The 18,390-nt window shown below is 42.1% G+C and overlaps 1 protein-coding gene across 5 annotated transcripts in view; it reads left to right on the plus strand.

Moving 5' to 3' along the window:
- The window catches only part of LOC120046221 (transmembrane protein 150A-like), a 30,618-nt gene extending 12,832 nt beyond the window's left edge, over nt 1-17,786 (plus strand). For 3 of the 5 annotated variants that reach the window (XM_038991273.1, XM_038991272.1, XM_038991274.1), the window contains 5 exons: nt 1,446-1,532; nt 5,571-5,638; nt 7,594-7,721; nt 15,236-15,413; nt 15,758-17,786. In XM_038991273.1, coding sequence (XP_038847201.1) covers nt 1,446-1,532; nt 5,571-5,638; nt 7,594-7,721; nt 15,236-15,413; nt 15,758-16,005 — 709 coding nt within the window. In that variant the 3' untranslated portion in view covers nt 16,006-17,786. Of the gene's footprint in view, nt 1-1,445; nt 1,533-5,570; nt 5,639-7,593; nt 7,722-10,737; nt 11,335-15,235; nt 15,414-15,757 lie in introns of those variants that run through there. The other 2 variants (XM_038991276.1, XM_038991275.1) reach the window with 2 other exon arrangements.
- The last annotated feature ends 604 nt before the right edge of the window (nt 17,787-18,390 follow it).

The raw sequence follows: 18,390 nt of genomic DNA on the forward strand, positions 1-18,390 counted from the left end.
TCCCGCTCCCGCTGCCCATTATTACGCACACCTGTCATCATCGTTACGTGCACCAATGCGTCTTTGGACTCACCTGGACTCCATTACTTTGTTGATTTCCCTTCCTATATCTGTCTGTTCCTCGGTTTGATCCCCATGTCAGCATTATTGTCGTTATGTTTCCCCTGTCCAGACGCTGTCCTTGTTTGTTTCTTGTCGGTTATTTATTAAATGTTCACTCCCTGTACTTGCTTCTCGTCTTCCAGCGTCTGTCCTCACAGAATGCTGACACCAATATTTGAAGCATCAGGGAGTTTTTGTTTTTGTTGGTGACGTCGGGTCCGGGTGCCTCTGCCGAAGGAACTGGAGGTGCCTCAGCTGGCTCGTCGGGCTTCCACGCCTTAGCTGGCTCGAGAGGTTTCCTTGCCTCGATTGGCTCGGCAGGCTCCCATCCCACACCATGCCTCAGCTGGCTCGTCGGGCTCCCACCCCTCAGCCGGCTCGGCAGGCTCCCATCCCACGTCATGCCTCAGCCGGCTTGTCAGGCTCCCATGTCTCAGCCGGCTCGTCAGGCTCCCACGCCCCAGCCAGCCCGTCAGGCTCGCTCAGGTGGGATGCCGGGTGGCGCCCCTGGGGGGGGGGTCCTGTCACGGGTGCTCACGCAAGACTGCCCATCATTACGCGCACCAGCGCATCTTTGGACTCACCTGGACTCCATTACTTTATTGATTGCCCTTACTATATCTGTCTCTTCCTCGGTTTGATCCCTGTGTCAGCATTATTGTCATTATGTTTCCCCTGTCCAGACGCTGTCCTTATTTGTTTCTTGTCAGTTATTTATTAAATGTTTACTCCCTGTACTTGCTTCTTGTCTCCCAGTGTCTGTCCTCACAATAGTGTTAATGCGAGATGTGTTTGCTTTAGTAGTGGTGGATGTTCGGTGGGGGCGCATTCTGATCAAGACTTTGCGTGTGTCGAAGCATAACTAATAGGTGACTTTATGAACTCATCTCACCTCACAAAGGTCACACAGTTCATTCAGGATATCCACCTGTCTTAGGTGGATTATGCAATAATTCCATCTGCAAATATGCCTTAATAAGGAATACAATTCCCTCAGAAAAGTTATCCACTGGGCACAGACGTCAGTTCAACGTCTAGTTTTGATTTACATTTGGTTGAGTTGTCAACTAACATGAATTCAATGTGAAATCCCCCCAAAAATGACCCTGTCATTGGATTCAGGTAAAAATTTGGGTGAAAAAAGACAAAATTCCCTTACGTTGATTACTTTTTGCAAATCCAATCAGTTTTCCATGTTGATGCAACTTCATCAAATTTTATTATTTGGTTGAAATGACATGGAAACAACGTTGATTCACCTAGTTTTTGCCCAGTGGGTAAAGTATGTTCCATTTGACAGCAAAAGTGTAAAGTAAAGGTCAATGTTACTTGTTTTCATCCAGGCTGTATAATCAGTCGTGTGAGGAGAAGCTGTCTCTACAGAGGGGTCCTGAGCTGTGCTGTACCCTGGACAATGTCCCACTCATCAGGTCAGTACCATATTACATTGTCTGTACCATGCTGTACTTTACTGTTTCATTCATATTTACCTCCGCACACTAACAGAAGCCTACACTGCATATGTACACAGTACCAGTAAACAACTATGCAACAACTATGCAACAACAACCACTAACAACTATATATATACAATTTGCCCTGTGAGTTGAGCTGCATGTTGTTTGGTTGAGGTTGAGGTCATCCATTGTGTTAAACGAATTATCAATGCATTTACCATGCCATTTACCATTACAGAAAGCAAGCGCACGGTGTACATGAAGTGAATGTACATAACAGGCAGCAAGGAGAGCAAGGTCTTCATGGCCCGTGGTTGCTGTCATTAAAGATCTCCTGTTGTCTTTTTTCATCTTTCATTTTTTTCACCTTTCTGATTTCCTTCTTAAGTAGCCTGGGTTTCACTAGTCTGGCTAACACCTAACTCTCAAAGTCCTCCTGACTTCAGAGTCTGGGATGGCTATTTGATGTTGTCGGCACAAAGCGTCAATGATGAAGGGGGCTGTGCTTTTACTAGTTTGCTCTCTGCGTCTTCCTCACTCAAACACGCACAGCGAAACACAGCCCTCGAGCACCGCCCCCCTTCCGTTACAACTGTTCGATTTTTAAATTCAAACAACGAGAGGTCTAAAATATTTGAGAGAGCCAATCAAACCTGTCTCACAATTTCTGAGCGAATATTGAATTAACAAACGGCCTCCTTTCCAGACCAGTGTGTTCACAGCTCTCCCTGCGCCGTGAGTCACGTGGGTCGCGTCTGCCAGGCTAAGTTTTCACCCCCTTCATCTACAGAATAACAGGAATATGTCTACACAACACACAGCTTGTCCTTGGCTGTGTGGTTTGTGCATGTGTGTTTGTTAAATATATATATGTGTGTGTGTGTGTGTGTGTGTGTGTGTGTGTGTGTGTGTGTGTGTGTGTGTGTGTGTGTGTGTGTGTGTGTGTGTGTGTGTGTGTGTGTGTGTGTGTGTGTGTGTGTGTGTGTGTGTGTGTGTGTGAGAGAGAGAGAGAGAGAACGAGATATGCACACACTGACTGGCCTGGCACTGGCAGGAAGTGAAACATTTTGTTTTGTTTAGTGGATCCTCTGTGAGCCTTTGAAACGTCACAATGGTGACAAGACAAATGTCCACAAGAAGTGTTATGCTTGATGTCGACTAGTCACTTTGTATGTGTGATCTTTTATGAAGGCTTTAGTCTGTGGGTGGGTGACTGGGTTTCTGTGCACTGGCCACTGTTCTATACTGTGAAATATTTTTACCTGTGGGAAAGTGAAATATTGTTTTTCCCATGTTCGGATTCTCTCAATGATCTACACATGCTCCTTGATCCATGTATGTTTTCCTCAGTAACCTCTCATAGTCTCCTTCCCCTCATCTGCACGGATCTGAAAACACAGGATAGGGGAATGCAACGCGGGGGACACCTACGGGGACTTTTACACATACAGTTAAAGTCGGAATTTTACATACACTTAGGTTGTAGTCATTAAAACTCGTTTTTCAACCACTCCACAAATTTCTTGTTAACAAACTATAGTTTTGGCAAGTCGGTTAGGACATCTACTTTGTGCATGACACAAGTAATTTTTCCAACAATTGTTCACTTATAATTCACTGTATCACAATTCCAGTGGGTCAGAAGTTTACATACACTAAGTTGACTGTGCCTTTAAACAGCTTAGAAAATTCCAGAAAATGATGTCATGGCTTTAGAAGCTTCTGATAGGCTAATTGACATAATGTGAGTCAATTGGAGGTGTACTTGTGGATGTATTTCAAGGCCTACCTTCAAACTCAGTGCCTCTTTGCTTGACATCATGAGAAAATCTAAAGAAATCAGCCAAGACCTCAGAAAAATTATTGTAGACCTCCACAAGTCTGGTTCATCCTTGGGAGCAATTTCCAAACGCCTGAAGGTACCACGTTCATTTGTACAAACAATAGTACACAAGTTTAAACACCATGGGACCACGCAGCCGTCATACCGCTCAGGAAGGAGACGCGTTCTGTCTCCTAGAGATGAACGTACTTTGGTGTGAAAAGTGCAAATCAATCCCAGAACAACAGCAAAGGACCTTGTGAAGATACTGGAGGAAACAGGTACAAAAGTATCTATATCCACAGTAAAACGAGTCCTATATCGACATAACCTGAAAGGCCGCTCATCAAGGAAGAAGCTACTGCTCCAAAACCGCCATAAAAAAGCCAGACTACGGTTTGCAACTGCACATGGGGACAAAGATGGTACTTTCTGGAGAAATGTCCTCTGGTCTGATGAAACGAAAATAGAACTGATTGGCCATAATGACCATTGTTATATTCGGTCCCTCTCCTTGTTCGGGCGGCGTTCGGCGGTCGACGTCACCGGCCTTCTAGCCATTGCCGATCCACTTTTCATTTTCCATTTGTTTTGTTTTTGTCTTACACACCTGGTTTCAATTCCCCAATAACTTGTTCATTATTTTACCCTCTGTTGCCCCATGTTTGTTTGTGAGTAATTGTTTATTGGATTGCGGTCCGTATTGTGTGGCCTTGTATTTATATTACGTGTATTGTGTTTATATTGAGTAAATTGCTTTCTTTACTCATATCTGCTGTCCTGCGCCTGACTCATCTCACCAGCTACACACAGAAGCATTACAGGGAGGCTTGCAAGCCGAAGAACACCATCCCAACCGTGAAGCACGGGTGTGGCAGCATCATCTTGTGGGGGTGCTTTGCTGCAGGAGGGACTGGTGCACTTCACAAAATAGATGGCATCATGAGGTAGGAAAATGATGTGGATATAATGAAGCAACATCTCAAGACATCAGTCAGGAAGTTAAATCTTGGTCGCAAATGGGTCTTCCAAATGGACAATGACCCCAAGCATACTTCCAAAGTTGTGGCAAAATGGCAACAGGCAAAAAGGACAACAAAGTCAAGGTATTGGAGTGGCCATCACAAAGCCCTGACCTCAATCCTATAGAAAATTTGCGGGCAGAACTGAAATAGCGTGTGCGCGCAAGGAGGCCTACAAACCTGACTCAGTTACACCAGCTTTGTCAGGAGAAATGGGCCAAAATTCTTATTGTGGGAAGCTTGTGGAAGGCTACCCAAAACGTTTGACCCAGTTAAACAATTTAAAGGCAATGCTACCAAATACTAATTGAGTGTATGTAAACTTCTGACCCACTGGGAATGTGATGAAAGAAATAAAAGCATTCTCTCTACTATTATTCTGACATTTCACATTCTTAAAATAAAGTTGTGATCTTAACTGACCTAAGACAGGGAATTTTTACTCTGATTAAATGTCAGGAATTGTGAAAAACTGAGTTTAAATGTATTTTTGCTAAGGTGTATGTAAACTTCCGACTTCAACTGTAAGTGCAGACTACGGAAAGAAGAGAAGGAACGAGTTTGAGAGTTTGATTTGATTCATTAGGATCCTCATTAGCCGAAGCCAATGGTGACAGCTAGTCTTACAGGGGTCCGACACATAACGAAGAAGACATTACAGACTAAAGACTTTAAAATGTACAAAAACATTAACGTGTGTGTGTGTGTGTGTGTGTGTGTGTGTGTGTGTGTGTGTGTGTGTGTGTGTGTGTGTGTGTGTGTGTGTGTGTGTGTGTGTGTGTGTGTGTGTGTGTGTGTGTGTGTGTGTGTGTGTGTCTATCAGTTACACATACGTGTCAGTACATACACACCACAAGTAGGTCACATGGGGGAGAGGCGTTGTGTATGTTTTTTGGAAACCAGATTTGCTGTTCACTTGCGGCTTTGTTGCATGGAAGGGTGCCACAGAAGGAGCGAGGAATCAGTTGTCGTACTGAGAGTACTGAAATGCAGCCAATATTTCCAGCTGTGTGGTCGAGCTTGGCTTCCAAAGAATCTGCTCACCATGTTACCCATCTACATGAGGTCGGTCTGTTGCCTCTGCCAAGGGAAACATGGCCGGGTCTATTTCAGTACCACAGAGTTCAGACACTAACTGATCCCTCCCTCCCTCTGTTTTCATTGCAGTAAGTGTGGCACCCTTCCCCCTGAGAGTTGCTTCTTCAGCCTCATCTGCAGTACCGGATCCTTCATGGGTATGTACCGATGAAACTCATGTTTCTTTTGAATAGGAAGAGTGATGCATAGGTCTATTATCAGCTTGCGGTGTCATCATTGTTAATGCACTGACGGCTCTGAGGCCAGAAAAAATGATTTGTATGGCAGCAAATGGTTAGAGTTTGGATTACGATGCAGATCGATGACAACTCTGTTAGCTATCCACACACTCATAGTCATACACAGTACACTGTACTTAACTGTCAGGGATGTCTGTAGTTCTGTAATCCTCTTTCACTGTAAAAGTAAAATAGTTTGTCTCATTGGGCATCCCTAAATGTAGGTTGTTAAAGCTAGATAGTTTGTGTTTATGTATCGATATGTAGGCTACATGTGCCTTTTGAAAACAAATTGATGTAGTTCTGTCCTTGAGCTGTTCTTGTCTATTAATGTTCTGTGTTACGTCATGTTTCATGTTTTGTGTGGACTCCAGGAAGAGTAGCTGCTGCTTTTGCAACAGCTAATGGGGATCCTAATAAAATATCAAAAATACCAAAAGCTCCTGGTTGATGTTTTTCCAGCTGTGGCTGTGAATCTAACAAGGTCTCTGTTCCACAAACAGAAGTCTATGCCCCCCCATGTTCCCCCCCACCCCTTTTACTCCATCCCCTGAAAGGAGATCCTTCTGTGTGTGTGTCCCACTCCGACGCCACATGAACTAACCGCAGCAGCCCGATCATGGGCAATTACAGCAGTGCTGTTTCTCTGCCAAAACCTCTTGAAACCAGCTATTTTGGTTGTTTTGTTTGTGCTTCAAAGCCAATCATGGACGCAGAGTGTCTTGGCTTTTTGGAATATTCAACCTCAGAAACCTTAACTGTCAAGGAATTTTCCCTATAAGGACTGCATTGGGGACCTAAAAAACCTATGATTAGCATATACCCTGTTCAAATGGTCTCTTTTCAGATTGATTTATGTGCCAAAATGTTTACCAAAGGGCATACAGTATGAACATGGATATATCATATATCTGGATCCATTACAGTGTATGTACAGTATCATGTATCATTTGTACTGTCGATCCATACAAAACGAGTTTCTCCCCTTACCAGTTTGAAGTTAGAACAAAGTTAGAATGGACAGGTTTTGAAGTGATTATTACATAACAGTCTTATCAAACAGTGCATTTAATACCCCCCGCGGTTCAGTTTGTTTGAACGGGGCTCTCTTATGTCGGGGAGCGGTTAGAGGCACTGCTTGGGGGTTGAATGCAGCACAAAGTGCTAGCGATCACGTACTCAAACACGTGAACAAAGCACACCACCAAAAGCCACAAAGGGATGGTTCGTTTTTGTTTGAGCACACACACTGTGAGAGTGTTAACTTAAACTCTGACGCGTGGTGTGGAGTTGCGATGAGAAGAATGGTAACGTCTGAAACCCCGGCCACAAACTAGATCCCTCACTGTGTCCTAACAAGTGAATTTGCCAAAGAATCACTAGCAAACAGGGATTTTTATCGCATTATCTGCTGTATTATCACTGTATTGACGACACGCACGTCTAAACACTCGCTTGGTGGTGAGATGGACACCAGATGTGAACTCTACCTATTTCCATCCAATGGATTTTTGCGAGAACAGTTTGCTGCTCTTGGAAGTGCTGTACAGCTGCAGCGAAGCCTTCACCGGCCAGTTTGGTACAGAGCCATTAGGAATCTGCACACAACGTGGTTTCCAGTTCTTAACAACTCGGCAGAGACGGCACATCTTGGCATAGTGTTATGCACATTCTATCTGCTTTTCCATCTTGCAACTCAATATCCAAGAGTGTACTACTCCCTACTCTGCAAGAGGTACATGTAGAGTGTTGTTTGTTGTTGCTTCCATGCTCTAGCAGATTTGATAGTGAGCCGTCACCAGGTGAGTGGTTCTGTCTGCTTGATAGATAGGTGAAAATGAAAATGTTTGTTTTGTTTCTCCTCCCTCCCTCAGTGATTTTGATAGGGCTGCTGCGGTATGCCCACGTCATAGAGAAGCACCAGAACTGTGTCCTTAACACGGCCGGCCTCTCCACTGGCTGGATCTGTGCTGCAGGACTCATTATGGTGGGCAACTTCCAGGTAAGAACAGAACTGACGTCACTCCCACAGTGGAGCGTCTCTGTCACTAAATGGCTCTTGTGAAGTGTTGGATGAAGGTGGAATGTTAGAGGCCTGTTTTCAGGTTTGACCACTGTATAGGCTGTGTAGGCTACTGGTGTGGTCGATAGTAACGAGATGCAACTCCACATTTCTTAACTAAGGCAGCAAGTCCATTGTTTGTATGATTGCATAAGATTTCACTACAGTATTACATAAATTTAAAATAACTGATCACTATCTTAGCCTGTGGGATTTTCACTACATCCGGGCATTGTAAATCACAATGACTTTATTGAAGCCGTGTTAGTTGTTTGATGTTCCCAGTAAGTCCCCAAAAACAGGGAAATTGTCCTCTCTGGGTGCTCTGTAGTCTGTAGAAAACATTCCACTTTGACAGCTAGCTAATCCAAGAGCAGGTTGCAAGGCCCATCTTTCTGGTGCGAAGCACACCACTAAATCATTCCCCTTCAAGTTGTGATTTACTGATTGTAGAATGACAGAGCGGAGGAGAAAATAAATGTTCCTCCTACCAAGTATCTTCCAAATATTTAAAGACAGTGCCTTCAGAAAGTATTCAGACCCCTTGACTTTTTCCACATTTTTTTTGCCCACTTAAACCAGATGACAAAGCGAAAACAGGTTTTTTTAATTTTTTGCAAATTATTATAAATAAAAAACAGAAATACCTTATTTACTTAAGTATTCAGAACCTTTGCTATGAGACTCGAAATTGAGCCAGAGATGTTTCTACAACTTAATTGGAATCCACCTGTGGTAAATTAAATTGATTGGAATTGATTTTGAAAGGCACACACCTGTCTATAAAAGGTCCCACAGTTGACAGTGCATGTCAGAGCAAAAACCAAGCCATGAGGTTGAAGGAATTGTCCTTAGAGCTCAGGATTGTGTCTAGGCACAGATCTGGGAAAGGGTTTCAAAAAATGTCTGCAGCATTGAAGGTTCCCAAGAACGCAGTGGCCTCCATCATTCCTAAATGGAAGAAGTTTGGAACCACCAAGACTCTTTCTAGAGCTGGCTGCCCAGCCAAACTGAGCAATCGGGGGAGAAGGGCCTTGGTCAGGGAGGTGACCAAGAACACGATGGTCACTCCGACAGAGCTCCAGAGTTCCTCTGTGGAGATGGAAGAACCTTCCAGAAGGACAGCCATCTCTGCAGCACTCCATCAATAAGGCTTTTATGGTAGAGTGGCCAGACGGAAGCCACTCCTCAGTAAAGGGCACATGACAGCCCACTTGGAGTTTGCCAAAAGGCACCCAAAGGACTCTCAGACCATGAGAAACAAGATTCTCTGGTCTGTTGAAACCAAGATTGGCCAAATGCCAAGGTTCAAGTCTGGAGGAAACCTGGCACCATCCCTACGTTGAAGCATGGTGGTGGCAGCCTCATGCTCTGGGGATGTTTTTCAGCGGCAGGGACTGGGAGACTAGTCAGGATCGAGGCAAAGATGAATGGAGCGAAGTACAGAGAGATCCTTGATGAAAACCTGCTCCAGAGCGCTCAAGACCTGGAAGGTTACCCTTCCAACAGGACAACGACCCTAAGCACACAGCCAAGACAACGCAGGAGTTGTTTCGGGACAAGTCTCTGAATGTCCTTGAGTGGCCCAGCCAGAGCCTGGTCTTGAACCCGATCAAACATCTCTAGAGAGACCTGAAAATAGCTGTGCAGCGACACGCCCCATCCAACCTGACAGAGCTTGAGAGGATCTGCAGAGAAGAATGGGAGAAACTCCCCAATACAGGTGTGCCAAGCTTGTAGCGTCATACCCAAAAAGACTCAATGCTATTATCGCTGCCTAAGGTGCTTCAACAAAGTACTGAGGAAAGGGTCTGAATACTTATGTAAATGTCATATTTCAGTTTTTTTTTTTTTATATAAATTAGCAAACTTTTCTAAAATTCTGGTTTTGCTATGTTATTATGTGTTATTGTGTGTAGATTGATGAGGGATTTTATTTTTTATTTTTATCAATTTTAGAATAAGGCTGTAACGTAACAATTTGTGGGAAAAGTCAAGGGGTCTCAATACTTTCCGAAGACACTGTATACGCTAGATGACTGAGAGGGGCACTGTTTTGAAGCCACTGTACCTCAATCTTGGCACTCCTCCACTAATGTAAAAAATATAATATTCTATTACAGACACCTTAATGCATACTTTTAATTTATATTATGTGAGCTAAGTTCTAATGTTACTGTCCCCACTAAAACAAAAAAATACTTAAACTTATAATTTTGTCCTAAAACATTTAATTTAAATAATGTGGAATTCCATTCATTCCTATTCATGGTTTGCACCTCCATCACTCTGCCACTTCATTGCCCTTATAAAGACGCTGCTGCCATATTGATGCTTTACTTTGCTTTACTATTTATAGTTTTGACAACTTTTACTTTTACTTCACTACACTCCTAAAGAAAATGATGTACTTTTTACTCCATACATTTTCCCTGACACCCAAAAATACTCGTTACATTTTCGTATGCTTAGCAGGACAGAAAATGGTCAAATTCGCACAAGAGAACATCCCTACTGCCTCTGATCTGGCGGACTCCCTAAACACAAATGCTTTGTTTTTAAACGATGTCTGAGTGTTGGATTGTGACCCTGGCTATCCATAAATAAATATAACAAGAACATTGTGCTGTCTGGTTTGCTTAATATAAGGAATTTTTCATTGTTCACACTTTTACTTTTACTTTTGATAGTTAAGTATATTTAAAACCAAATACGTTTAGACTTTTATTCAAGTAGTATTTTACTGGGTGACTCACTTTTACTTGAGTAATTTTCTACTAAGGTATTTACTTTTACTCAAGTATGAGAATGTAGTACTTTTCCACCACTGATCCCTAATACCTGCAGCTCTGTGAACTCTGGGTAGTCCACAGCCTGGCTGTGGGTGCGGTCTCGTTCAGTAACACATTGTCCTGATGTGTTCTTTCAACGCATCTGATCTCAATCTCCCCCACAGGCAATCATCTCTTTGTAGGCCTTCCAAAGACATCCCTCCTGATCATTTTTAGGCAGGCCTCTAGAAAGGCCTTTGGTAAGGTCTTGCAAACAGGAGGTTTTGGCAAGCTGCTGCGTTCCTACACTCAGTAGGCTTCTGAAGGTCAATCTCAGGACTTGGGCTCTTGTGACGGGAGGGAGCTGTCCTTATTCTGCCCAGAGGAAGAGGACCATCCCTTGGAAAAAGAGGTCCATCCCACGTGGCTAGGGCAACCAAACACGGGAGCATATATTGCAGTGAACATAGTCTTCTGGAGTTTTCTTGCTCCTCAAACTACTGGCCAATAGCCAGACAGTGTACACTACTGTACCTTCTTTTAAGCCACAATGTCTGCCTTTTGTGGCCATGAAGTAATACAGACATTCTGAATGCAGATTTAGATAGGAGAGTTTATTTTGATCACAATCACACTCTGTTCCTAGGGTTCTGAGGTTTTGTACATGTGCTGAATGCGATGGATAGAAGAGTGACTGGTCGACAGTGTTCGGGATTTCCTTATTTGAGCTGTTCTTGCCATAATATCGACTTGGTCTTTTACCAAATAGGGCTATCTTCTGTATACCAACCCTGGCTCAAACACATTAAGAAGGAAAGAAATTCCACAAAATAACTTTTAACAAGGTACACCTATTAGTTTAAATGTATTCCAGGTGACCTCATGAAGATGGTTGAGAGAATGCCAAGAGTGTGCAAAGCTGTCATCAAGGCAAAGGGTGGCTACTTGGAAGACACTAAATTATAAAATATATTTTGATTTGTTTAACTTTTTTGGGGTTACTACATGATTCTGTATGTGTTATTTCATAGTTTTGATGTCTTCACTATTATTCTACAATGTAGAAAATAGTAAAAATAAATAATTATTTGATATTAAGATAAAAAACAGCTACATTGGACCTTTAAGTGACAGTATTTTTGTGTGGGCATATGCAGACAGGTCAGCAATGACAGCTCTCAAAAAAACTTGTTTGTGAAATCAACACCTTTTCACCACACTTGGGGTGTATTCAGCTGGTCAGTCTTTGTCATGAAAGTCTTTGTCTATATTCAGTGTCATTTATATGCCCCTACGACTCCAGAGTAGGACAATTGCTGTCCCAATTGTTGCGCAATTACTACAGAGTTATACATGTGTCTGTATGTGTGTGTATCGGGTGTGTTGATGGCGTAACAGGGAAATCCACGTGTGCTTACAAGCCATAGGGGGCCAGGTAGGGACGAGGGGTCAGAGGCCAGCCTTCCGGCAGTGCCTAAAATGTGCTGTGTCTGTATGGAGCGTGTTCATATTTGTCTTCACACTTCTGTGTCCCACCAGCCCTGGTTGTGTGTGTATCCCTCCTCTTCTTGCTGGGTCCTGATTGGCCTGCAGACTCTCCTCCCTGGCCTTGATGGAGGAGCCCTTCGCTTATATAATGAACAGTGTGTGCGTGTGTGTAAATTACAGTCCTCACCATATGCATTTGGACAGTAAAGCTAACATTTTTATTTTGTCTCTCTACTTCAGCATTTTGGATTTTAGATAAAATGATTAATACGAGTCGAAAATAAAAATGTCATCTTTTATTTGAGGGTTTTTCATTACATATCTGTTTAACCATTTAGACATGAAAGCACTTTATGTATCTAGTCCCCCCATTTGAAGAAATCATAAGTATTTTGACAAATTCACTTATAGCTTATTGAAGTAGTCAAACATTTAGTATTTGGTCTAGTATTTGGTGTCTTGCGATTCTTCAAACTTGTTTGCCTTTTGTTTTGGCTGTGTTTTGGGTATTGCTCAATAGTAACTGTATGGTGAAAGTTGTTGGGTGTCATTTTGGAGTCACTTTGTAAGTGAGGATAGAAGGCATTCAGTTGGATGCTGCCATGATTCTGAAAAATCATGAATGAATCATGAATAATGACGAGTGAGCAAGTTACAGAGGCACAAAGATGATACCCCCCCCCCCCCCCCAATGAGAGGATAATCTGTTGTTGTGGCCTCTGTAATTTTCATACTCATCATTATTCATGATCCGTTCAGGAATTTTCTTTATCTTGGCAGCATCACAATGAATTTAGAAGTGTTCAGAAACATCTTCTCTGGTCATTTAAAAAGAAAATCACTCCAGACACCATTCATTTACGTTTCAGGAAGACATACAGACAACAGATATGTGTGAAAATACCCTAAAATAAAATATGACATTCTGTACTATCATTTGATCTCAAATCCAAAATGCTAGAGTATAGAGACAACATTTATATTTTAGCTCCACTGTCCCAATAAATATGGTGAGGACTGTATGTACATGTGTACTATTTGGTGACAGTGCGTACCCATGAGGGTAAACATTTTTGAACACCACTGTTTGTCACAGTGCCAACAAGGCTAAAGCCATAGTGGATGTGAGGAACTACTTCAGCACTTTTGACATATCACCCAGTGTTTGTGGATGGGATACACAGTTTATGTATAGCAGGAATCTCTTTACAAGAGTGACTGTTATCCGGTTGAGAAACAACTCCAAGCTCCTTCTGCCATAGGCACATTTGAGAGGATTAGATACTCTTAATGCCATACAGTACAAGCTAGGAGTCTGTTTGGTACTGGGCATAGGTTACTGTAGAATCTGTAAAGTATCTCACATGTCACAAAAATTTGCACAACCCTACTGTAGATCTTTTTCCAGGTGGTTAGTGAAGGCAGACTGTCCCCCAGCTAAAGAAAACTCTAGAAGGTCATGAACTCTAGACCTGGTGCAGGTTCCTCACCCTGTGGTTTTGGAGTGTGAACATCTCTACCACCTCAGCCTATCATACAGTTGACCTTATTGTATTTGTGTAATCAATATACTAAAGAGGATTCTCATAGGTCAATACAGGGGTGGTCACTTTTTTCTAATTTAGCACATAGAAACTAGAGGCCATGAGTAACTTGGTCAAAAATAATGGCACAGAGTGGCCTATAGATGGTGCTGTTATAAGTAATCTTACTTAAACCCTCATATTCGTTACCCTGTTTGACCTAGAGACTTGAACTTTGCATGTAGGTGCTTTTGCTCATGCTGAACAAATTTGCCTCAAGGATTCATAAGGTCCGTCAGGATAGATTTTCCTCCATCTTGTAGCCCATGGTACATCTCTTAACTTAGTTTGAGAAAAGCTAAGGGATTGATTAAGAGATGGCTGAGTTATTGATAAATCAGGAATTCAGATTTTACGTGTTCATTTAAATCTTTCGTAAAAATCTACTCCACAAGGCCTAACAACATCAAACCTTTTAGGGTCATCAAAGTCATTGCCATGATGGACCATGTTAAGTTTGACATTGATATCTTAAAAATTAAGGAAACTATTAACAATTCACTTTTTTGACTATGTAACGCTAATACTTAAAATAATCATAAAATATCTTCTCATGGTCTTTGGACTAATCACAATAGTCGCTAAATAGTTTGAGAAAATAACAATGATGCATTCAAAGATGGCCACACAATATATCAGCAGATGCATATTAGCACACGGCTGAGTTATTGACAAATCAAAAAACAGATTTTATGTGTCCATTTAAACCACTGTAAATCCGCTCCATATTGGCCTATCAACTTGACACTTGTCATCGCTATCATGGACGTCACTAAGATGAACCACACTGAATTTGGTATTGATATCTAAAAAACTGTTAACAACTCATCCTTTGTATATGTAACGCTAATGCTCAAAATCATCTGCAATCATCTTCTCCTCATGAACCATATGTCAGATTCACTCCATATGTTCTATTTAGACACATTACATCAGACTTGAATGGTTTTGAGATTGTTTCTGCATTCAATATATAGAAGCTCAATAGATTAAGTAATGACTTTAAGAATGATTACCTGCTGCATTCAAAGATAACCAACCTACAGCATTTGTGTCATCCTTGTGGTATTGAGAGAGAAACATGGTAATGCTTTCACTAATGGCACATAAAGGAAGATAGTTCGGACATGATAGAGTGCTCGCTTTCTTATCCAACTGATCTGGTGTCCTTTCTGTCATCCTGTGAACCCTGTTCATTGCTGCTCGCAGCTGTCTTTTTGTATGGTTATACTGAAGCTCCTCTGGTTTAGAGTGTTATTCTGATCCTCCGTTGTTCTCTTTTCCTGGAAACGAGTCCTTTTGTGTCAGATAGAGTAACACCCTGTTAACAGTGACTATACTCTCCACAATTTCTCTTTGAATAACCCTTTTTGGTTCCAGGTAGAACCCGTTCCACAGCCAAAATGATTCTTCCTGGAACCAAAAGGGGTTCTCCAATGGGGACAGTCGAAAGAACTGTTTTGGAACCCTCTTTTCTAAGAGTGTGGTGTTGTTGGGTCATGCTCACCCATGCGTGTGTGCGTGCATGTGCTTCTGTGTCCGTATGTGCGTTTGAAGTACGCGTGCGTCCATCTATGTGTCATAAATAAACATTGAATTATTTGTGTTCCAGGTGGATTATGCCAAAGTGCTTCACTACGTGGGTGCAGGGGTGGCTTTTCCCACCAGTATACTGTTTGTGTGTCTGCAGTCAGCCTTGACCTACCGGCTGGCGAAGACCCAGAGAGAATATATCGTGGGCCACCTTCGACTGGGGATGAGCTTGCTAGCCTTCATCACCCTGGTCTTCAGTATCCTTTACACTGGTCGTCACTGTAAGAGAGAGAGAGTCAGAGAGACATAAAGGAAGTACGTATGTGTTACATGGCCCCCTGCTGGATAAAGGCATATTTTGAATACATGCTGTTGATATATGTATGCGTGTGTGTATGTTTGTATGTGTGTGTGTGTGTGTGTGTGTATGTGTGTGTGTGTGTGTGTGTGTGTGTGTGTGTGTGTGTGTGTGTGTGTGTGTGTGTGTGTGTGTGTGTGTGTGTGTGTGTGTGCGCGCATGTGTGTTTCCACATGCAATCTCTCAGTAGTCCCTCTGTCTAGATAGGTGCTGTTGTTTTCCTTAACCCTCTGTCCCTCCCAGGCGGTGTCTTCTTTGTCCAGGAGAGCTTTGCCCTGCAACACGCCTCCGCCATCTTTGAGTGGCTCTTCTGCATCATCATCATGCTCTTCTTTGGGACCTTTGCCTTTGAGTTTGGGGACATGTCCGGGGACACCCTTATGGTGCTGGCCAGAGGGGGTGTCCAGGGATTTTCCAGCAGTGACCACAAGGCTGAGGAGGCAGGAGGGCCCAACCACCACTACCAACCAGATGGCATAGCAATGCTGTAGGCCTATCAAAGGGAGGCTTCTGTGCCCACTGACCAATCACAAACAGGGTTGGAGTGGGAAGAGTGGATGCTTGACCAATCATAGACCACCAAAGGGCATGAGGACGACAGACCCTCCAAATGGACCTGCTCGGTATTGCACATAGCTAAAGCACCCAAAGCTTTTCTAACCATTGACCAAAGACTAATATCGTGTTATTGCCATATTTGCACTGCGTTGCAGTAGACAGTACAGGGTGGATTGCAAAACATATGTTACAAGTGCCTTTTGGAAGGAACACAGGCAGGCGCGCACACACACACACACACACACACACACACACACACACACACACACACACACACACACACACACACACACACACACACACACACCTTCCCTGTCCTTTCCTTTCATCATTACGTAATCACTCTTGATTACGAGAACTTGTTCGCTTGCCGCGTATCAGATCCAATGTCTTGAGTGAGTGCCTGAAAAATCTTTAATGACTAAGCAGAATATGGCTGGGTCAGTACCTGTGTTGTTATGTTTGGCCATTCAGACACTGAACTCTGCATCGCATTGTTTCTACTCAGGAAAATCTGTTACATCACCAGCTGTTGTTCAGTGCCTTTTGACAGGACCTTAAAGGGAAGTTAAAGTCAAACAAAAGAGCTATTGTTGTTTTCTGTGCTCAGAGATATTTGTTTTATATCAGAGGTTTGATTGTTGTATTGTGTGAAATAAAAGCAAATAGTGTAAAGGGAGGTTCTGTTCAGGTGCAGTGGCCCTTGTTGTTTCGTTTTGTGAGGGACTATGCGAAAGGTGTCTGAAAACCTTTTTGGTGTTGTGTGTTACGCATTGAAACCAGTAGAGGGCCCCCTGATCAATGGTTTTGTTGCAGTGTCATCTGATGCAGAGAAAGTGTTACAGTGGGAAAGAAAGCAAACCAGAGAAATTAATCACTTTGAAAGTGTATCCTTGTACCAAATTGATGACAAGAATAAGAAATGTTAATACAAAAATGTTATTTTATGTATGCTGTTCAATTCTTCAGGTATTAATGCAAATATAGACACATCTGTCTATTTATCGTCTAGAACCTGTTTTTGTCATTCATCATTTTCCAAAGTGCTTTTGTATCTTAAAAAGAAAGATTCACCCATTTTGAATGTTATATTGTTCTTTTTGTTTATCTCTGAGCTGTGTTCTATTGATTCAATGTCTCATGCCAATCTGATCAATTGCTATTCAAGCAGGCAGAGATACGAAATGTATCACACCGGCTATGACAATTAGCGTTTTGAAAGTTCCATATCTTGAAAACTTGATTTCTGACATGCAAGACAATTTGGGACTGTATCAACAGTGGACTAATGAAACAAATACCAAAGGATAGTTTGAGTGGATTATTACTTTAAGGTGAACATTATCGATGCACCAGCAAAGAATACAACTCTTTTCTGAGAATGAACTCTTATAGAGACTGATGAAAAGACATATACATTTCATGTTTTATTGTTCAAAACCCTATTTACATTTTCCTGTTATCTATTGACAAACTGTATATGAAGGATCTGAGTTGATCTGGTTTCAGAACAGTTACAGTAATGCAAGAGAGATGGTTATGTAGATGACGAGGCAAGCGGGACAAGGTAACAGCACTGACACATTCTCAGTAGTTTTTTCTACATTGAACCAAAATGTGGCTACATACCATTTTACTCTAAACCCTTCACGCTCAGAAAAAGCTAGCCCTGCCTCTGGTAATATCTCTACAATAAAAGCTTTCTAACATAAAAGCATGTAGAAGTTGTGTATCTTTCAAAGAGATGTTGTGTATTTGTGCCTTGATTTGAATGAAGTTTCACAAAGCACTCAACTATACTAGTGAACCTCTAATTGATCAACGTTACTTGAAAACCCTTCCCTGAATTTTGTTAGAAAAAGTTTGGATAAAGGGAATTAAGAATGAACACCACTTCACATGTCAATCACAGCATGTCAAATACAGTGCAGTTAACAGATGTTCTTTGATGGTATAAATTAGTATTAAAAGACCCAGTGCAGTCAAAATAGTTTTTCCTGTGTTTTGTATCATATTGGACATATTGCTGAATACACAGTTTACACAGGACCGTGTAATAAGCAGGTTTTGTATGGGTGGAGTTTTGGCTTGCCTGGTGACATCACCAGGCGGAATAAGTTAATAGACCAATAACAAAGTGAGTTCCAAACCTCTCTGCCAATAACAGTTATTTTTCAGGATACATATCCTTCCCATTAGGCCCCTCCAATTAGGTCCCTCACTCAGACCACAGTTTTTGGTTAAAAAAAAGCTATTTGACCATTTTAATTTGAACTACTATAGTAAGGTGTTTAATTGTTTCCCACATTTTTTTGATA

The sequence above is a fragment of the Salvelinus namaycush genome, chromosome 4, assembly GCF_016432855.1.
Source record: "Salvelinus namaycush isolate Seneca chromosome 4, SaNama_1.0, whole genome shotgun sequence".
NCBI classification, from domain to species: Eukaryota; Metazoa; Chordata; class Actinopteri; order Salmoniformes; family Salmonidae; genus Salvelinus; species Salvelinus namaycush.